At 42.0% G+C, this 18,071-nt stretch overlaps 1 protein-coding gene and 1 long non-coding RNA gene across 6 annotated transcripts in view; one reads left to right on the top strand and one right to left on the bottom strand.

Moving 5' to 3' along the window:
* The first annotated feature begins 173 nt into the window (after positions 1-173).
* LOC308554292 lies at positions 174-10,580 on the top strand. Of its 3 annotated transcripts, XR_013998382.1 has the most exons (5): positions 174-738; positions 1,174-1,294; positions 1,395-1,421; positions 2,675-2,750; positions 9,886-10,580. It is a non-coding gene; the product is annotated as an uncharacterized lncRNA (long non-coding RNA). The 3 variants fall into 3 exon arrangements; XR_013998383.1 differs by having other exon boundaries at positions 1,174-1,421; XR_013998384.1 differs by having other exon boundaries at positions 174-1,294; positions 1,395-1,476.
* PDZD2 (PDZ domain containing 2) overlaps positions 8,954-18,071 on the bottom strand; it is a 295,568-nt gene continuing 286,450 nt past the window's right edge. For all 3 annotated transcript variants that reach the window (XM_081131387.1, XM_081131388.1, XM_081131389.1), the window contains 5 exons: positions 17,686-17,803; positions 15,245-15,346; positions 14,290-14,560; positions 13,314-13,448; positions 8,954-11,778 (listed from right to left, as the gene is read on the bottom strand). In XM_081131387.1, the coding sequence (XP_080987513.1) occupies positions 11,612-11,778; positions 13,314-13,448; positions 14,290-14,560; positions 15,245-15,346; positions 17,686-17,803 (793 nt within the window). In that variant the 3' untranslated portion in view covers positions 8,954-11,611. The remainder of the gene's footprint in view (positions 11,779-13,313; positions 13,449-14,289; positions 14,561-15,244; positions 15,347-17,685; positions 17,804-18,071) is intronic.

The raw sequence follows: 18,071 nt of genomic DNA, 5'->3' as shown, positions 1-18,071 counted from the left end.
TATTGGTGGCATTTAAGTATAGAAACTATCAGTTTATAGTTTCTTCCCATAAAATGGATACTGGAAACTGGTATCAGTATCTTGGAATTTCTTTTCAGGCGAAGATGTATTGTTTTTTTCCTTGAAAATATTTTAGAAGTAATGGATATTCTTCATTTCAGCAGCATCTATATTCTCAGGCGAGCGGAAAGGCTGCCAGAACTTCTGTCAGTGTTTGTTCTGGAGCAGAGTACACACCAGCTCTACCTGTGCATGGCCCCAACTTCAGGACCTGTTTTGTATTCAGAGAGGAAATGTAGTACAATCTGGAGGAGAAGCTGTTGTCTAGAACTCTTCTGTAAAATGCTGCTGCTTGCAAGTCCTCTCTGTAGCACGAATGGATGGCTCCATGGAAATAATTACTCTGTGTGTAGAAGCAGTATTTCCACAGGTTTATGCCACTTTGGTTAAAAGCCTTCAAATCCAAGAATCAGGCAGTGAATTTTAATATCAAACGTACAGAAAGATCTATTGTTCAAATAATTAGTTGACTTCTTATGTTTAATTGAGGTGTGTTCCTTAAGATAACCTGATCTGGAACAATGCTCTCACAGAAGGGAGGAAGGAAACTTACTGAATGCACGTTCTGGGCCTGGCTAGGTATTTTATACCTCGTTTTCACCTCCCCAAAGCCCAGTAACTTTCTTCATTTAGTGAACAGGCCCGGAGAGGATGATTTGCCCAATCTTACATTATCTGGTAAGTGAGCTTTAAATCCTGAAGTGATTGAATAACAGTAATAGCATTCAACTATAATTTATCCTTTCTTACTTGGGCACTAGGAGGGGCTGCTTTTCTCTAACAGACAAATACAATAGGCATGCAAAAATTTTCCATGCTTTTGCAAAATACAACGATAAAAGGACATCCCTGCTTTATTATATTATATAGGTATAACTCACATACATTCTTTTTCAGGGATGAAAACGTTGACCAATTCTGTTTTTCTCTGAAAAAAACAGCATTGCCAGGTTTCAAATGGCCAAGAAAGCCCTTGGCCTGGTTGCTGAAGTGGGATTGCCCAGTGGTCTCTTAACACATTCTATCACTCAGTTGTTGCCATTATTTGTGAACAGATGGGTACAATACTATTTCCCAGTATAACAAACCTTTGAATTTGGTCACCACCCAAAGGAAAGTAAGAGAGGCTGGTTTTTGATGGTTCAGCGGCAACATTGGACCAATAAGTAATGACATCCAGGCATGGTTACTTTTGCCCCAGGAGCATGGAAACCACCAGTCACAAGTCTGTGAGGTATTTATTTCATGAAGTTCAGTTTCAGCTTTACGGCCTCTCCACCTTGTATTCACTCGCATATTGTCAGCTAATATTGCTCCATTTCACTTTCATTTAGATCAAGATGACCGGCGGACAGCCTGAGGTAATTTCAAATTAATCGCAGCCCATCAGGTCCCAGAATGATATACTTGGCTCTTGTAAGTTCTGCACAAATGTAATAAATTCTTTACTAGTACCAGTAAGGTAGTATTAACACTCATAACCTTGCAGGCTGTCCTTCAAAGGGGTATGGATGGTAACATGGTTAAATGTTTTTTTTAAAAAAATTTATCTTTGCCCGGCCGGGCGTGGCTCAGCGGTTGAGCGTCAACCTAGGATCCAGGCAGTCAGGGTTCGATTCCTGGTCAGGGCACATGCCCGGGGCGATCCCCAGTTGGGGGCCTGCAGGAGGCAGCCGATCAATGACTCATCATTGATGTTTCTGTCTTTCTCTCTCCCTCTCCTTTCCTCTCTCTGAAATCAATAAAGATATATTTAAAAAAAATAAAAAATTATCTTTATTGATTTCAGAGAAAGGAAGGAGGAGAGAGAGAGGAAGAGAGAGAGAGAGAGAAACATCAATGATGAGAGAGTTATCATTGATCTGCTGCCTCCTGCATGCCCCTGACTGAGGATCGGGCCCGCAACCCGGGCATGTGCCCTGACTGGGAATCGAACCGTGATCTCCTAGATCCTAGGTCGATGCTCAACTGCTGAGCCACACCTGGCTGGGCAACATGATTAAATGTTGATATGTACACTTTCTCAGTAAACATGGGTGTTTACTTCTGATAGACCAGCGGTGCACAGTGTTTCCCACTAGCGTCATATACTGGTGTACAGTTTACTTTTTGTACTTAATCATATTGTGGAGAGCTCTCAGAATAAGCACACACCATTCTTTTTAATCATTTTTGGCTTCATTGTTATAACTTTGTTAAATCTCCCATTAATGGACATTTGGATTAGTCTCATGTTTTTCTTTATTGCAAACAGTATTTTAATGTACATATGTCTTTATATTTGTCTGACTTCTGTAGGAGGAATTAATAGAAATGAATTTACTTAAACGATGTGTCCTGAAAATGTAAAAGGCCAAATTGACTTGTAAGACATCCACTAGTGATGTGAATGCTGGTTTCCCTACACCCTAGCCAGTTCTTAGAGGGTCTCATCAATTCTGGTCTTTGCTAAGCTAATAGGAGAGAATTATTAAATTGTTTTAATTATTGGGGGGTTGGTTATCATTTACTGTCTTGGTAATTTGTATTTTTTCCCCTGGATTACCTATTTGTGTTCTTATTACCTATTTATCCATTGTTCTAATGGGCATCTTTTTATGTATTTATTCATCAGGACTTTTCATATATTATGGATATTAACCCTGTGTCTATGATGCAGTTGGTTTCCCAGCCTTTGGAGTTGGTATATGGTAAGTTTTATTTTTAACATCCCGTAAAGTGCTAAGGTGCAGTGTTGAGCATGGAGTGTGTGGAGACCTTAATTGTCCTGCTAAAGACATCTGCCTGGCATTTGGGTTTGGGATATGTATATATATAGTCTATAAAATTTTTTGGTATGACTAAATAGAACAAGTATAAAAATCTTACATAAACATATGTATAACTCATGAATACATAGGTATATAAGCATTTCATGTAATTTTTATGATTAAGATGCAAATAGAAGATTTCATAAACAAATTCATAGGCTAATGAATTATTTTAAGGCAGATATGTTTGCAGCCTTCACCCAGGTCAGGAGCTAGAACTTGTCAGCCATCCAGAAGCTGCTCAAGGCTTCCTTACAATTACAATTATAATCTGGTCCCAGCCTAGTGTGCATCTCTAGTAATTTTGTTCTGTTTTGTTTCATTTTTCACTTGATATGTGATTTTAAGTTTCTCTTAATTTATAGGTTTTCCCCCTAGCCCCTCTCTCTTTTTTTCTGTTGCAAAAATATTTGTCAATGAAATTGGATCACCTGTCCTGAGAGTTTCCCAAAGTTTGGATTTGCTGATTGCATCTACATGTAGTTTAATGTATCTTTCTGACTTCTCTACCTCCCAAGATTTGGTAGTCGGATCTGGAGGCTTGGTCAGATTCAGGTTGGCTTATATAGGCAACACTATTTCATAGGTGGTGTGTGTTCTTCCATCGGGAAGTATATCATCTTTCTCCTTTTGTGATGTTAGTAGCCTTCCTGTTCAGTTTGTAGATCCTGTGATTTATTGAGGCTCCAGAGTGGTGATGTTTTAATTCTTGTCATTTCTTTTTGAGCTTGAATTTTTCTATAAAGAGAAACTTCACCTTATCTTTTATTACCTTTTAGTACAGTCTGTAGAGGAAAGGTAGGGTATATTCTACATTTTATTTGCCAATTTTCAAAATAGAGTTGGTTCCCTAGCATTCTCCAAGGTGACTGATTCATTTTCTGTTTTTTTTAAGTATTACGAATTTATAGAAATAAACATCGTTTTTTATCATCAGTTTTTTTCATGAGAACCAGGATTCTCTATATGGAAAAGTGAAGATGCAGCTTTAAGATAGAAGATGGAAAAAACTTGTAGTTCTAAATTTGAACATGAAATATCAGTGTAAACTTATGAGGTACTTTTTCCCCTTCTTTATTGTAGTACAATATATGTTACATAAAACATCATTTTAACCTTTTTTTTAGTGTACGGTTCAGTGCTGCCCCTTTTTGTGGTTGTGCTGCATCTGCATTGTGAGAACACTCATTATACACTGTCGTCTCTCCCTTTTTACTTACCTGAGTCTTAACTCTTGAGACACACACATACTCAGTGCTCGCCACCATTCCTTATGTTTATTGTCCAGTCATTTTGGTGGTTTTGCTCATTTGTTAGCTTTGTCAGAAAGGGCTGTGAGCACAACACTCCTGTGTTTCGGATGCTGACCGCAGTGCGTCTGCAGCCTTTTATTTGAAAGTCAGGTTGTCTGGATAAAGTTCTTGGGTTACAGTCTTTTTCTTAAAGTATCTTATATTCTTTTTGGCATAAAGCATTACTGTCCAAGTTGGATTATTTTCTTTCCCTCATGAGTCCCTTATCTTTTTGCTTGAAGCCCATGGAATCCCCCCCCGATTTTCCCCAGTGTTAGTACAGTGCGCTTGGTTTTGGTGGTTCTGGAATAGAACGTGGTGTGCTCTTGCCATATGTTGTGTCAGGTCTTTTTTTATTCTCAATTTCAGGAAAACTAAAGTTTTAGTGTTTGTTTTCTTGCCTTGTTTAGGTTTTCTTCGTTGGGGACTGCTATTATATATCTTCTGTATGTGTCAGTTTTGCTTGGGCTCCTTTCTTTTTATTACTGATCTTTAAACATTTCACCTTTTATCTTAGGACAGTACTGTGTTTATTTGCTGTGAATGATCTTTTTAGTTTAGTCTTTTCCGAAGTTAAGTTTTTCACTGAGTTTTAATGCCCAATTTAAAAAATTTTTCTAATTTCAGTTTATATTACTCACTTTTTCTGTCATTTTCTTGATGTATTTTAATTCATTTTGAGGTATTACAGTTTTCATCGGCTTCCGGGGCACATCTTCCTGGTGCGCTTTTGTTGTCTGTAGGGAGTGTGTTGGCTCCTTACCATCTTTTTTCGTTGTGTGGGGTTTGACCTAGCTTTTCTTCCGTTGCCTGTTTTTACATGAAATGACCTTTCCTATTATATTCGGAGGGGCAGGTGGGTCAGGGCAGCTTTCCTAAGCATTTGGTCTTGGACCTCCCTCCTCTGCTTTGGCCTGGGCGAGTGGCGAGAATGCTGCAGCTCCCTCTCAGGTCTGGTTCTGCTCCCCTTGAGCTGCGCCGCCTCCTTGGCCTACAGTTGTCCTGCTCGGTTTGGAGTCTGTTCTTGTCTCTCCTGTGTGAAAGGTGCGCCACCTGCCCTTTCTGCCTGTATCAGGGACCCCACATCCTTGCGCACTGGGAGAGGGTGAAAAACGGTTCCAGTTCCAGCTGCTGACCCAGTGGCTCCTCCAGACTCCTGTTGAGCGTGGGGCGGGGAGTGGCGGTGGTCTCGGGGCTGTGAGATGCCAGGCCGCTTCCTTCCACTTGACCTTGCACAGACCCTGATGCCAAATTCGTCTTTTTGGTAGTTTGTCCTCAGCCCTTGTATGTTTGGGGGTCTTGGGGGTAGATGTTTGCCAGGGTTTTCCTATACTAGTTGCTCTCCATGTCTGTGTGTGGGGGCAGCGGTAGGGAGCGGGGAACGGGCGGGGTATGAGACTAAAAACCTGCGTCACTGTTCTGCCATCTCGCCCGTATCCGCCGGTGCGGGACAGCGCCCGGTGGTGTGTGGAGTCGGGTCCAGTTACGAGTCTGTGGCTTTATAGCTTCTGAACTGACCATCATATTCACTTTATGATTAAAGCAACATATTTGGCTTTTTAGAGGGTTTTTGTTTTCCTTTCTTGCTTTTATATCTGTGACCACAATTTTTCTAAAACCAGTTATTGAATAATCTTACATTTTCTGCCACAGGTTTAGAATGTTCCCTTTGAATTTTCTTTCAACTCAGAAATACTACATATACATACATTTAGCTTTTTCCAGGGGTTTGCTTACCCACTTCTATGGAAGAGGAGCCACTATTTTAATTGTAGTAGTTTCTGATAATGTTTTATAATAGGGCTAGTCCCCCTTTCACTGTGCTTTTTCAAAATTCTCCTGGCCATCTTTACACATTTATCTTACTATATGGACTTTAGAATAATTTTGTCAGGTTAAAAATTCTTTTGAGATTATGGTTGGACTTTCGTTATATTTATAAGTTAGTCTAGGGAGAATTGGAATCTTTATAGTATCGAGTTTCCTATTTACAAGTAAGCAGTATCTCCCCATTTGTTCAAGTTACCTTTTTTATGTCTTTTAATATGGCTTTTTTTTTGGTTTGCCAGTCCTTGCTAAGGTTAGATGTATTTTTCCATTGCTGATGTGATTAGGTGTTTTTTCCCATATGTTCTGTTGGTTATTGTTTAGGAAAGCTCTTGTTTTGGTGAGTAATTTTTGATAGCCACCTTACTGAATTCTAGTATTTTAAGTTTTTAAATTGACATGCTTGTGGTTACATGTGCCTCATTATACCCTGTGTACATTATACCTTTGTTTCCACTATATATACCTCTTTTTAAAAATGTCTAATTGTATTGGCTTGTACCTCCATTTATTCAACAGTGACAACAGTGAACATCTTTTCTGCATGTATTCCTGACTAGTAAGAATGATTCGGGAGCTTTTCCATTAGAGTGTGAGGCAGGCTTTGAAAAAGGGTCTGTTGGCATCTTTCTTTTCTGTCCTATGAATATAATGAACTACATTTATAGATTTCTTAATTTCAAGCCATTTCATACATTCCTTGAATTAATATCCACTGAGACTTGGTGTTTTCTTTAATGTCCTACTGGCTTGTATTGGCTAACAATCAGAATTTTATTTTATTCATAAATATGCTTTGTGCATTTTCATTATATTCTGAGCATTTTCAAGTTCATCTTCAATTACTGACTTGGATTTCTGCAGTTTGGTTGACTTGATGCTTCCTATGTGGCTTTGGTTTGGTAAGGTGGTCTCCAGTTTCTGTGCTTAGTTCTACTACGTTCATGCTAATCTCATTTGATTTTATGTCTTTCAACTGTGCTTCTTAGAAGCCACATTCTCTTGACATACATTGAGAATTACAAAACAGTTTATAATTTTGTTTTGATTTCCAAGGTAGTCTTCCAGATTGCGTTTTTATCTGCTTTTTGCATGTTCCAACACTCTCCCCCCACCTTTCCCAGTTCTGTATCCATGAAAGGACCCTAGCTGAACCTCGTGGTTTGGTGAGGGAGATGGGGTTTCTATCGAGCCTGCCCTTTGCCCAGTATTGGTCAGTAGTGGATCTTCTAGAGCTCTGTGAGCACTGTTCAGGTCCTCCCTGAGGATGAGGGGAAAAGTTGGGTACCAGCTGATTGTAATTTATTCAGAGACTCAGCTGCTTGGGTGGTATTGGGAGGAAGGGGGTGGATTGGTGCTTGCTGTGTCCATTACGGAGTGGGTGAGCTGTGGCAGCCAATTTCTTACTGAATCAGATGAGCTCTTTTGTCACAGGATCCTATCTTGTAGGGGCTCCCCTCAGGTCAGACCATTCCTTAGTCCTCTCCTGTTACTCCTCTGACCCCCTAGGCTGCTGACAGGTGCCTGGGGCAATTAAAAGATCCCCCTCTTCAACGTCACCTTCCCTGCCATTCAAAGGAGTGGAAATGGCTCCAATTCTAGGTGTTCCCTGCTGTTTTTCTGGGGCCCCTTCTCCCGTGACTCCCTTTCTCCAAGGTAAGGGTTTTAGGGGCATTCTTCAGAACTCTTGTACCATCTTTGCTTTCTCTCCTCTAGAGGGACTTGTGTGCCATTTCACTTTCTCCTTCAGTTTGGTCTCGGATTTTACTGTACATGGTTTGTAGTCTTCGCTATTCATAGAATTGGTTTGTGTCTATTTCTGTATTGTATTAAAACTACTTTGTCTTTGTTCATTTCAGTGTGTTTTACAGAGGTAAGTTGTACACTCTCCCCCCCAGGAAAAAGTTCTACCCAAGTAGAGCCAATCGAAATCTTACCTTTGTGGTATATATATAAAATCAGGCAGGCAGCTGCCTGTATGTCCAAAGAAATTCTGTGATAGTGAGTAGGGCCAAAATTATGACAAAATAGCATTCATAGGTCTCTAGGTAGAGAAAAGGTGTGAAGAGTTGGGGGTCAGGCAGCCAGTTTGTGGAGAGAGAGGTGGGTCAGCAGAAACGGATCCACAAACAGCAGTGTTGTTACGATAGGACACGTAATGAAGACCCAGGAACCCCAGAGTTCCTCCAGTCTGAAGCCCGATCTGGTCCCATTCTGGGTCCCATTCTTGGTTTCCTGTGATTCCATCTTGCCTTCTTCCTTGGGCTACTCTAGGTTGGTGTCTGCATCTTAAAACCAAAAAAACCTAAAGTAGGTATTTTCATTTCACTTTCTGAAGTAGGATCCCAGATCATCAGAGTATGCAGGAGAAGGTGAGTGGGTTAGGGTTTTGGGAAAAAGGACTTGGTCACAGTGAAGAGTGAGAGAAGAAACTTACAAAAAAATGTTTGCCCAGTAGCATTGAGAGTCCAGGAGAGGTTGGAAGCCATGAATTTATAGCGGCATTCTTCAGTGTGGTTGTGGGATTTTCTTTTGGAATTGGCATGTAGGAACCAAGAAGCGGGCTCAGTGGAAGGATCCAGGAACTGAGCCTGTGGGCTGGATGGGGATTGTGCTCACCCTGGGGTCTAGTCTGAGTAGAGATGGGAATGAAGGGAGGGTTCTGATGGGGAGAAAAATTGACAATTGTCAGGGCAGGGTGGGAGGGCTTGTTGAAATTGAAGACAAGTAGTGGGAGGAAGGGGAACGAGATACAGAAGGTCAGGAGGTTGTGAGTGTGGATGTTGATTTTCTGCTTCCACAGGAACAGTTTTGGATTGTGTCCGATTTTGAGTGTGGCTATGGGAAAGGGTGGCTGACTTGAGTTCTGTTGTTGCCTTTGTACCTCTCACCCACTTAGGTAACAATAAGCATTTATTACCTTGATATTTTAAAAGGTTATTCTGTAGATGCAGAACTAGAAAAACAATTAGTAAGCAGAGTGTTTATTTTTTTAAAATTACTTAAAAAATGTTTACAGAGATGTGGGTTTACATAACTTGGCGACAACATTTAAAAATGTACAGGCTATTTCATATTATTGCACTTACTCTTTAATAATATAAGGCATTTTATTTTACATAAATAAAGGATTATGTATATCATACAACAGGTGTGGTGCCAATTAAGTCAACCATAAAATTAAATGAGATGTGTATGGTAGAACAGAAATGAAACTCAACCTACTTCAACCTTCACTGTCTATCCTTGCAACTACGATTTACATGTTATAACACATATTTACCCTCATAGCTTATTGTGAATGATTGACTAGTTAACAAACCAAAACAATGAAAGTTTTAGTAGGACAATATCATTAGTGTTCACTTCAGGAAGTGTGGGAATTCATTAGACTAATTAGAAATACTTGTCATGCCTTGAACACTGAAGACAAATAAAAAGCTATCTTAGGGTCAAAAACAGTTTAGCTTTTGCTTCCTCCCTTATGTTCCAACTGTCAGCCAGGGAACCCTTCTGGCAACATCTCCTAGAAATGGCTGATGACTTGAACATAGTTGAGTGAGCCAGAGGTCTGCTACCCTTCAGAGGTGAGTGCGGATCAGGCACTCTCTGAAGGGGACCATCCCATTGTACTGCATTGCTCTGAAATCCTGTCTGTCTATTCTTAGGAGGCACAGCTGGAAGAATAGAGGCAAAAGTAGTTTTCAGTGTTGACTTCAAATAGTTGCGTGTCAAGAAAACAGAAACCACAAAACTGACCCCAGAGACTTAAAAACAATCTCACATGCACCTTGCACTGACTTTCTATAGTATCTTACCTGGAATTATAGTGAAAAGTAGAAGCTAAATTAATCAGGTCTTTTTAGCTAATTCCTGTACTATGTTTTCTTTTGTAGAACCTGTTAAAAAATGAGAAATCTGGGCTCACACCAACCAGATATTTCACTTGCATCTGAGAGACCTCTCCGGGCAACTCTACAGAGGTTTACTGGGATTAATCACTCAGAAAATGATGTACAACGTGACGGCTCAAGTGCCTCCATGGTCGGGGTGTATGATGACCTGAGTTCTCTCTAAGCCATAGACCCAAGCTATAGGTTATTGAAAGAAGCTCCAACATAAAACCTTAGCGTCACCTTGTGCACAGGTACGCAGTCTCACCTGTGTTCCCTGGGCTGAGCTCGTGCGTGCCCCCCGAAGATTTGGGTTGTAAGTACACAGTACTGCTCCTTTACCTTGAAAGATTTGACTCTTTTGTTCTCCATTTTCCTCCTCAACTACATTTGGTAAATGAAGCTGATGAAGGTTTGAAGTATGAGGGGAGAAAAGCCAATTTTGTGGCAAGGAACAGCGCCTACAAAGTTCCTACTTCGAAAGGATAGCAGCTGGGACAAGTTTCACAAGCAGCGTGAGTCACAGTGGTCTTCTGCAGGGAAACAGTTTTGGCAAAAGGAAGAATTTGCAAAACAGAGAAACAAAAACAGCAAAAACTTCAGTCACTGCAGTGGTATGTCATTACACCCAGGTCAGGAAAAGTGAGCCAATGCTGAGAAACGGTACATTTTTTAAGCTTGTTGGGAAAGGGGGGGGGGGGGAGACAAAAAAAGTCCCCTAAGAGGATTAGTTTAAGTTCCTCTATTTGGATTATAAATATAATGCCTATGTTTATAAATCCAAGGATACTAAAAAGATATTTGACTTCTAAAAATTTAGTTTAAATTACTGGTTGGAGTGCATAAAATCTAGAAATGGAAACCCAGTGACTGTGATATTTTTGCCTGCTTTTGTGTTGACCAGTCTTGAATTCAAGCACTTACTCAAGACAAGTTCCAAACTAGATAGAAGGTGCTTTCTGAGCTGGAACTTTCTGCTTATTTCAAGCAGCAAGTTCATGGCTATTGAGTACAGTTTATCAGAACTGCATTTCTGTAAAACAGCCTTACGACTTACACTTTTAGATTCTGACCAACACTTCACGGTGGTCAGTAACTCACTGAGTTGAACTCTGCATCCATACATTGCACATTAAACTCACTAAAAAATACCACTTTTCTGTATTTTGCTTTTTCACTTTTGGATAATTCCTGAGCTCAGCCTAACCATTAGGTCATAATTGATTCTTTTTTCTTAAAGTCTCATTTTGTTTTCAGGGTAACATACAGACCTACAGCTCCATCCATTGAATGTGCCCGAAGCATTGTTATTTACTTACAAAATTATATGAGTCTGTTTAGTCGTGACATTTGTGTTGCCTCTCAGACTGTATAGGCTCCCCAACTGGGGATGTTGGGAGAGGTGGCCAAAAGGAAGTGAAGGTCTAAGTCAATGTTTGAAGTGAAAGAGGGCATCCTGCCATGTCTTGTATCCCCATTAGTGACAGCGAAAGGTGGGGGACAGGCACCAGAGCAAAACGAGCCCCCCTAGCCTAGGTGATCCAGGTTGAAGGCTTCCAGAGTTGAGCTTCATCTGTCAGTAAAAATGTGGAGATTATATTCCTTGCCTACACCAGTGTTCTCTGCTGTTTCAGGAACCCATCGTTTAAAGAAGTCGTTCTGATTTGCTAAGGTACCAAGGGAATGGAGAAGAGATTCTTGTTAAAAGATGTGTCACTACTTGCTTGTTTCATGAAGAATTCCTGTGCTTTCTAATTACTAACTGCACAGGTCCCTCTGGGACAGACTTCATAATATTCCAGGCATCAAAGTGCATGAGCCCAACCAGGGGTTTCCCGTTAATGGCAAGGATTTCATCCCCAGCTTCTATTGTTCCAGCCTGTTCAGCTGCACCACCTGTGAGAGTAAATACAGAATGATGGCTTGGAACTTCCATAGTATTCACAGTGAAGTCCAAATAGACTAAAAACTTCAGTGAGAAAAAGCTCTAAATGATATGTTTACAGTCTTAAGATAGACACACAAAGCAAATACCCATAAAAAGAAATCTCACTTAAAAATTTAAATCTGTAACCTTTTTCCCTCCCCCACAAAATATAAGCAACCGAGGGGAAGATGTTTCAAAAGAATACAAAATTAAAAAGAGAAAGTTGAACAAAGGGAATCATTAATAGCCAATAAATGCAGGACAACAGGTTCAAATTCCAGTTGTTGACATGTTGGTTAAGGTGTCCCAAGTTCTGAGAAGCAGTGCTTCCATGCTCAGCAGTGACTAGAAATACTTAAAGGCTTTTAACCTGTTTCAGCACTGCAGCTTTATGTAGGTTATAGCAAGGTTACGAGCTTTGAAACACATGCTGAAGCCCTCTTCTATTTACTTTCCTGCATGTGCACATCTCAGTCATGTTAAAGAAGAAGTGCACGCCGGCTATGGGAGAAGCACTTACCCTGGAGAAATGGGCATTAAAAGACAAGTCCCCAAATACAAAAGTAATTTGCTCAGAAGTCTTAATTAGATCTAAAAAAACTGAGCAGATATGGCTCTTCCACCCTAAATTTCTGAAAATTGAATACTGCTTTATCAGTCTTTATAATCAACTGAAATCACAACACTGGAGCTGGAAGAGAGTTCAGATCCAGCCCACTCAAGGGCAGAAACGCTGTCAGGCACGGAGGCAGACTCTCGTCAGCGTAGCACACCCCGGGCTCATGTTTAATAAAACTGTTAATTAGTATTAAATTTAGTAATAAAACAATGCTGATAGTTAATATGTTAACTCTCAGTATTATGATGTTAGTATAGTTACATTGTTCAGCCCAGAAACCTGAAGTGACTTGAGAACCGTCCAAGGTCATAACGCAAATGACTGAAGTTCGTTCATGAAGGGATGTGTCGCGACCATTCTGCAGTACCTGCTCCCCCCCCCCCCCCCCCCCACTACTTCCTTGGATCTGGTGTTTGCAATTTTAAGTCACTGTGGTCTTGGTCAATGTTAAGTACCTCTGACTGGCCATTCTCACGGCATTACTTAGCTTGGTATGTTCACATCAGTAACAGCTAATGTTAATTAAGGACACGGAGACGGTGACATGGAGTTAGAGGTGTAGAGCAGAAGTTAGGAGCACCGGCTCTAGAGCCAGATTGCCTGGGTTCACACCTGTGGCCTTGGGTGCTCGCGTAACTCCCCCGTGGCCCAGTCTCTCCTTTTGTAAAAACGGGGATGATACTAGTACCTATGTGATAGGACTGTCACATGGATGACATGAGTTAATACATGTAGAACACAACAGGGCTGACATAGACTAACCCTATATGTATGTCGTAAAGCATGAAAAGCATTTTAGACTTTTTAAAACAAATTTGATTTCCAAATGGAAGGCACTGAAAGAAATAGGTAATGGACAGTGGATTGGGTTTTCTAGGACATTACCTTTGTAGACTCTTTTAATGAACAGGGGCCCATCCCTAGACATGGACGATTTTCCTCCATCCAGGCTCAAGCCCAGCCCAGCCGAGGTCTTCAGTACTTCAACGCACAGAGCGTCGTTTGCAGCTACGCTTCTGCCTGCAATAAAGATGGAAATGACAGGGACATTCACTACCTCCTGTCCCCTGGCACACTCCGGTCCCATCTTCCTTGAAGTGCTGATGACAACTTTTGAGACCAGCATTAGGGTTGGTCTCCTCTCCTGGCTATGTTCCTGCAGTGCCTCCACCCTCTACTCTTCCTAGCACTGTTGGCAAGCATGGAACATGCCTTTATGCCCAAGCAGTAATCTCCAGAAGCCTAACTGCTCTGGTCAAGCCTCATACTGTTGGTGCACGTCCCAGTGAAGACTGAAGTCACCTGGGGAACCAGCCCATGCTTCAGAAACAGTAAGCCACGCTAATTACTGACGCGGTTCTGAGTGTGGCTACTGTGGAGCCTTGGAATGACCGTGTGCAGTCTCTGTCTTTAAACACCCTCATTTCCTTATGTTCTTCTAAAGCAGGAAACACTACAAACCCTGGTGTTCCCAGGACCGATCTCAGTCTGGAGCTTCTCCTTCAAGCTTGATTCCCCCAATACAAGGGTTTCTTGTTTTACTTACCAGCCACTTAAACGCTAACAGGATGGAAATGCGAAAGGGCTCCCTTCTTAGGACACTGAGAGAAGCTGTCAAATAGTCATTTTAAATCTTCAACAGTATCACTTTAATTCCTGGATCTTTTTAAAAATAACTTATTTGTAATGCTGCTTTTGAAAGAAGCATCCACAAACACTACACTTCACTACAAAAATGACTCACTACAAAAATTTCTCTGACCCAGATGACAGGATGATAGCCACTGTTTTCCTTCCTGTTGGGCCAGAGTCCACACTGCCGGCTGCTCACACCCTGCTGGTTGGTGAGCTGCTGTCTTACCCACTCCAGGCTCCATGGGGATGGTCTTTCTGGACAGCAAGCCCTTCCCGTTGGATGTGGGTGGCTCCTGCCGGGTGGAGGGCCTGGGCTGATCATTTCCTTTCTTGATGACCACGAGGACATCTCTGTGCAGCTGTGCCTGGTGCAGAACCTTTAGGACGTCCCCATGGGCCAAGCCAGCTAGTGAGGCGCCATTGATGGACAGGAGGAAATCCCCTCGGTTCATCGTCCCTTCCTGAGAAGCTGCCCCCTGAGAAAATACCCTGTGGACCTGGGACAAGGACAGGACAAAGCGAGATTCATTTATGACGTCCAGTAAAAGCAAAAGGGTAACTGTAGATCTGTACTAAAGGAACCTTCTAATGGCAAGTTTTCCAAGTCATGCAAACACTTGGTTCATATCAAAAACAAATTCATTGTGAGGGATGGAATTGTAAATGTCAGTGCCAGCACCTGAATGTGTTTTTACTCAACTTCTTGCTAGTGTCTAATATGTGCCTGACACTCTATGGGGCAGTAAGACCAAAAGAGGAACAGGACCTGAACTTGTCCAGGGCGGGTGGCCGGCCTCCCTAATGATCTATCTCACAGGCCTTGAGTGATAAAAATTGAAAAGTGGTGGTTCTTGAGAAAGAAGTAATTTCATAAGCAAATTCTAATGTTTTTCTTAACAAAATATTTAGGTGAATTCAAGGCTATAGATAAGTGTGTTTTTGTATATTGGCATCTAAAAGGTCAGTCACCCTGTACAGCAGTCAGCTACGTGTGAAAAGGTGTATTTCTGTCACTGAAAACAGGATATACTGTTTTTTTCCACTTTCCCACTTTTGTTCAGGTAGCAGGAACAAGCACCGGCAGCCTCTGAAGTCACGGACTGATGTGCATTTTGTCCTGATCGAACTCTGAGCTGCTGCAGCAGTGATTTCCCTGAGAGCGTCTTGGCATTGTCACTCACCACAATCGAGTTTGGCTCCACATCTGTCCCTCCTGCCACACTGAATCCAAGACCTGAGCCTTCTTTTTTAGTCAAGACTATAAAGCAGACATCTTCTCTATTCTATTGAAAAGAAACAAAAAAGTAGATTGCTTGTGCCAAGAGGAATGTGTATTGATGTAAGTTCTCCTGTAGTGCTGCAGTTCATCCCCACGAAACCCAGCAGTTGGTTCTTCAGCAGCTCCATGTGCTGCGTTCCTCCTGGGGGTACCCTTTACAGGTTTTCCAGGGCCCATCCTGTAGCTATAGAAGGACTGGAAGGTGGGCATGAACCACAGGGGCAGGGACAATATTTAAAGTACATTAAAACTCTCAACTCCTGTATTGGATTGAACATTCTTGGTAGTGTCCTAAGGTTAAGTAACAACTCCCTCTGTTTCAAACATTGATCAAAAGATACCTTGGTAAAAGATTTTAAAATAAAAACGAGCTGGGCTAATTATACTGAGTTTTGACTTCTTCCACCCACACGTTAGAGATGATTCACAACATTTTAAAGATCTGCATTACTAGGTTCCCCATGAAGTGAACATCAATCCAAGGTGTTCTCAAACACAGCAGCAGAAGAATCTAATAATAACCTTTAAGGATTGCTTTGACACAGAAAGAGAAAATCTTGGAAGAGAAAACCACCTCTGTTGTGCTGGGGAAGGAGCCCATATTTGAAAAGTGTTTGGTTCTATTAGTAAGTCCTAAGGCCCGACCGTATGCATTTTAATGTCCTGCAGAACTTATGGAGGTTGGGGTTTTGATGTTACGGGCAAGTTTGACCATGTGTGTGCTTATTAGTTCAGTGGGGAGAATGATGATGGCTTTCCCACCAAAGACGGGAGTGTGTGGTACGGCAGAGGATCTCTTTGCAGCTGCTCAGAGATAACATTGGATGTTGAAACAGGACCCCTTCTATTTAAATGCATTATTGGAGCAAAGAGACAATAATTGAAAATGTGACTTTCCCACATCCTAGGACATGTTATCACCAAAGTTTTATTTTTTCCCTGTTGTGTTTGGGAGCTGATCTATTGTCAGGCCAGATTTTACCTCTGAGAAGCTTAGCACAGCATCAGGAAAGCTAGATCCACCAACAGGAGCTCCCCAAGGTCTAGCCCTATAGAAGTCAGAAGACCAGGGCACCCCCAGAAGCCACAAGAAACCATTTTGTGCAGTTCCATTTTCAGCACCTACAAACCATACTCATTGAGAAAAGCAAGGCAGAAAACCTCTGGTCTAAAGATGGCTGAGTAAGGACACCTCCGCTCGCTGCCCCGAAACCAGCTGAAGACAGCTGCATTCTGATGACAGGAGCATGATCTGCCACACCAAGCACACCTGCCTGCCTGGTGGTGAATGTGGAACCGGGGTGAGGGGGTAAGGGAGGCCCAGCCCCTGAAGATGACCCCAGGTGGCCTTTGCCTTTGGTTTTCTCCTTTAACCTTGTACCCAACACTGTAAAATGCCAAGGTGATGACGCCTTGACTGGAAATCACCCAGTGAGACACTTCACTGTAACAAGTGGAAGGGGGAAGGGAGAGGATGGAGCAGTCCCTTTCACTGAGAGGGAGAGTGCTGGACGGCTCATGGTGTTTCTTGGCTGCACGGACCCAGACCAGTGGGTGGAGAACCAGGAGAGGAAGCTAAAGACAACTGGTCTCTAGTCCACCCACGTCCTCTCCCTCCTGGCTCCTTATTGGATGCCAGCAACACAGCCCTTCTAATATTAGAATTTTGGATGATACCAGTGACCCAGGTACATTACCACTTGAGAAAAATTGCTCATATTTGCTTTTTTCTCTAAATAGATAGTTTCCATTTCTTAGGGTTCGAATCTCTATGGATAGTCAGTCCTGAGACATTAACGCTGCACTTCAGAGAAGTATTCTAGACAGGAACCCATGGTTCCTTTTGTTACTGTCACTGTCACACCCAACTTATTGAAAGACTATTTGTAATGACTAATTAGCTTCTTTGTCTGGAACCCCAGGCTCCAGAAGCTCTCTTGCACTTGAGGCCAGGGCAGAGCCACACAGACGTTAACTCAATTCCCCAGCAGGTGGCGCCCTTGACAGGTAGTTTATGTCTACCTAGGTGGACAGAGGTACTTGTGGTCACTCCCCAGCAGTTCTAAGATGCCTCATTCTGTTTTGAGGGCTCTCTGCAGACAAACTCCAAATGCGGGGTGGGGTGGGGAGGTCAGTAACTAGTTGCCGCTGGGGAATTAAATCAGCAGCTGCGCCTGTCTGGCACCTAAAAGTGCAGGACAAGGTCTAATCTGTAACAGGTGAGACAAAAGACTGAGCTGTGAGCTCACAACAGGAGACCTGGAGAAGGGCTCCCTGGGTCTCGGTGTGGACAGGCCTGGGCGCCGAGGTGCAGCAGTTCCATCCGTGTTTCCTGCATCTCACCTCTGATTGTGCTTTCGCTTCCTGCATGAGAGTTACGACAGTAGACTTCGACCTCACTGATGACAACACAGACTGTAATCTTTGCTGGTCCCCCGCCGAGACTAGAAGTTGATCCAAACTAAATAATACAAACACATTAGAAGGACATTGAAGAAAAAAGCAATTTCTCCATTTTGTAAGGACGCATTTAAAACGATCTTTTGACTATACTTACTGTAGGTATTTTCAGTGGAAATGACTATGGATTCAGGATTCCTCCAAGATTTTAGGGGACCAATATGGTAATTTAACACAATTTGATATATTAAAAAATAGGCACCGTATAGGCTCAAGTGAGATGTTTTAAAATGTTAGATTTCCTGTTACCGTCAAAGGTTCAGATTCTT

The sequence above is a fragment of the Miniopterus schreibersii genome, assembly GCF_964146895.1.
Source record: "Miniopterus schreibersii genome assembly, chromosome: 3".
Classification (NCBI taxonomy): domain Eukaryota; kingdom Metazoa; phylum Chordata; class Mammalia; order Chiroptera; family Miniopteridae; genus Miniopterus; species Miniopterus schreibersii.
The sequence above is the reverse complement of the archived record's forward strand: the minus strand, read 5'-3'. Positions and strand labels throughout refer to the sequence as shown.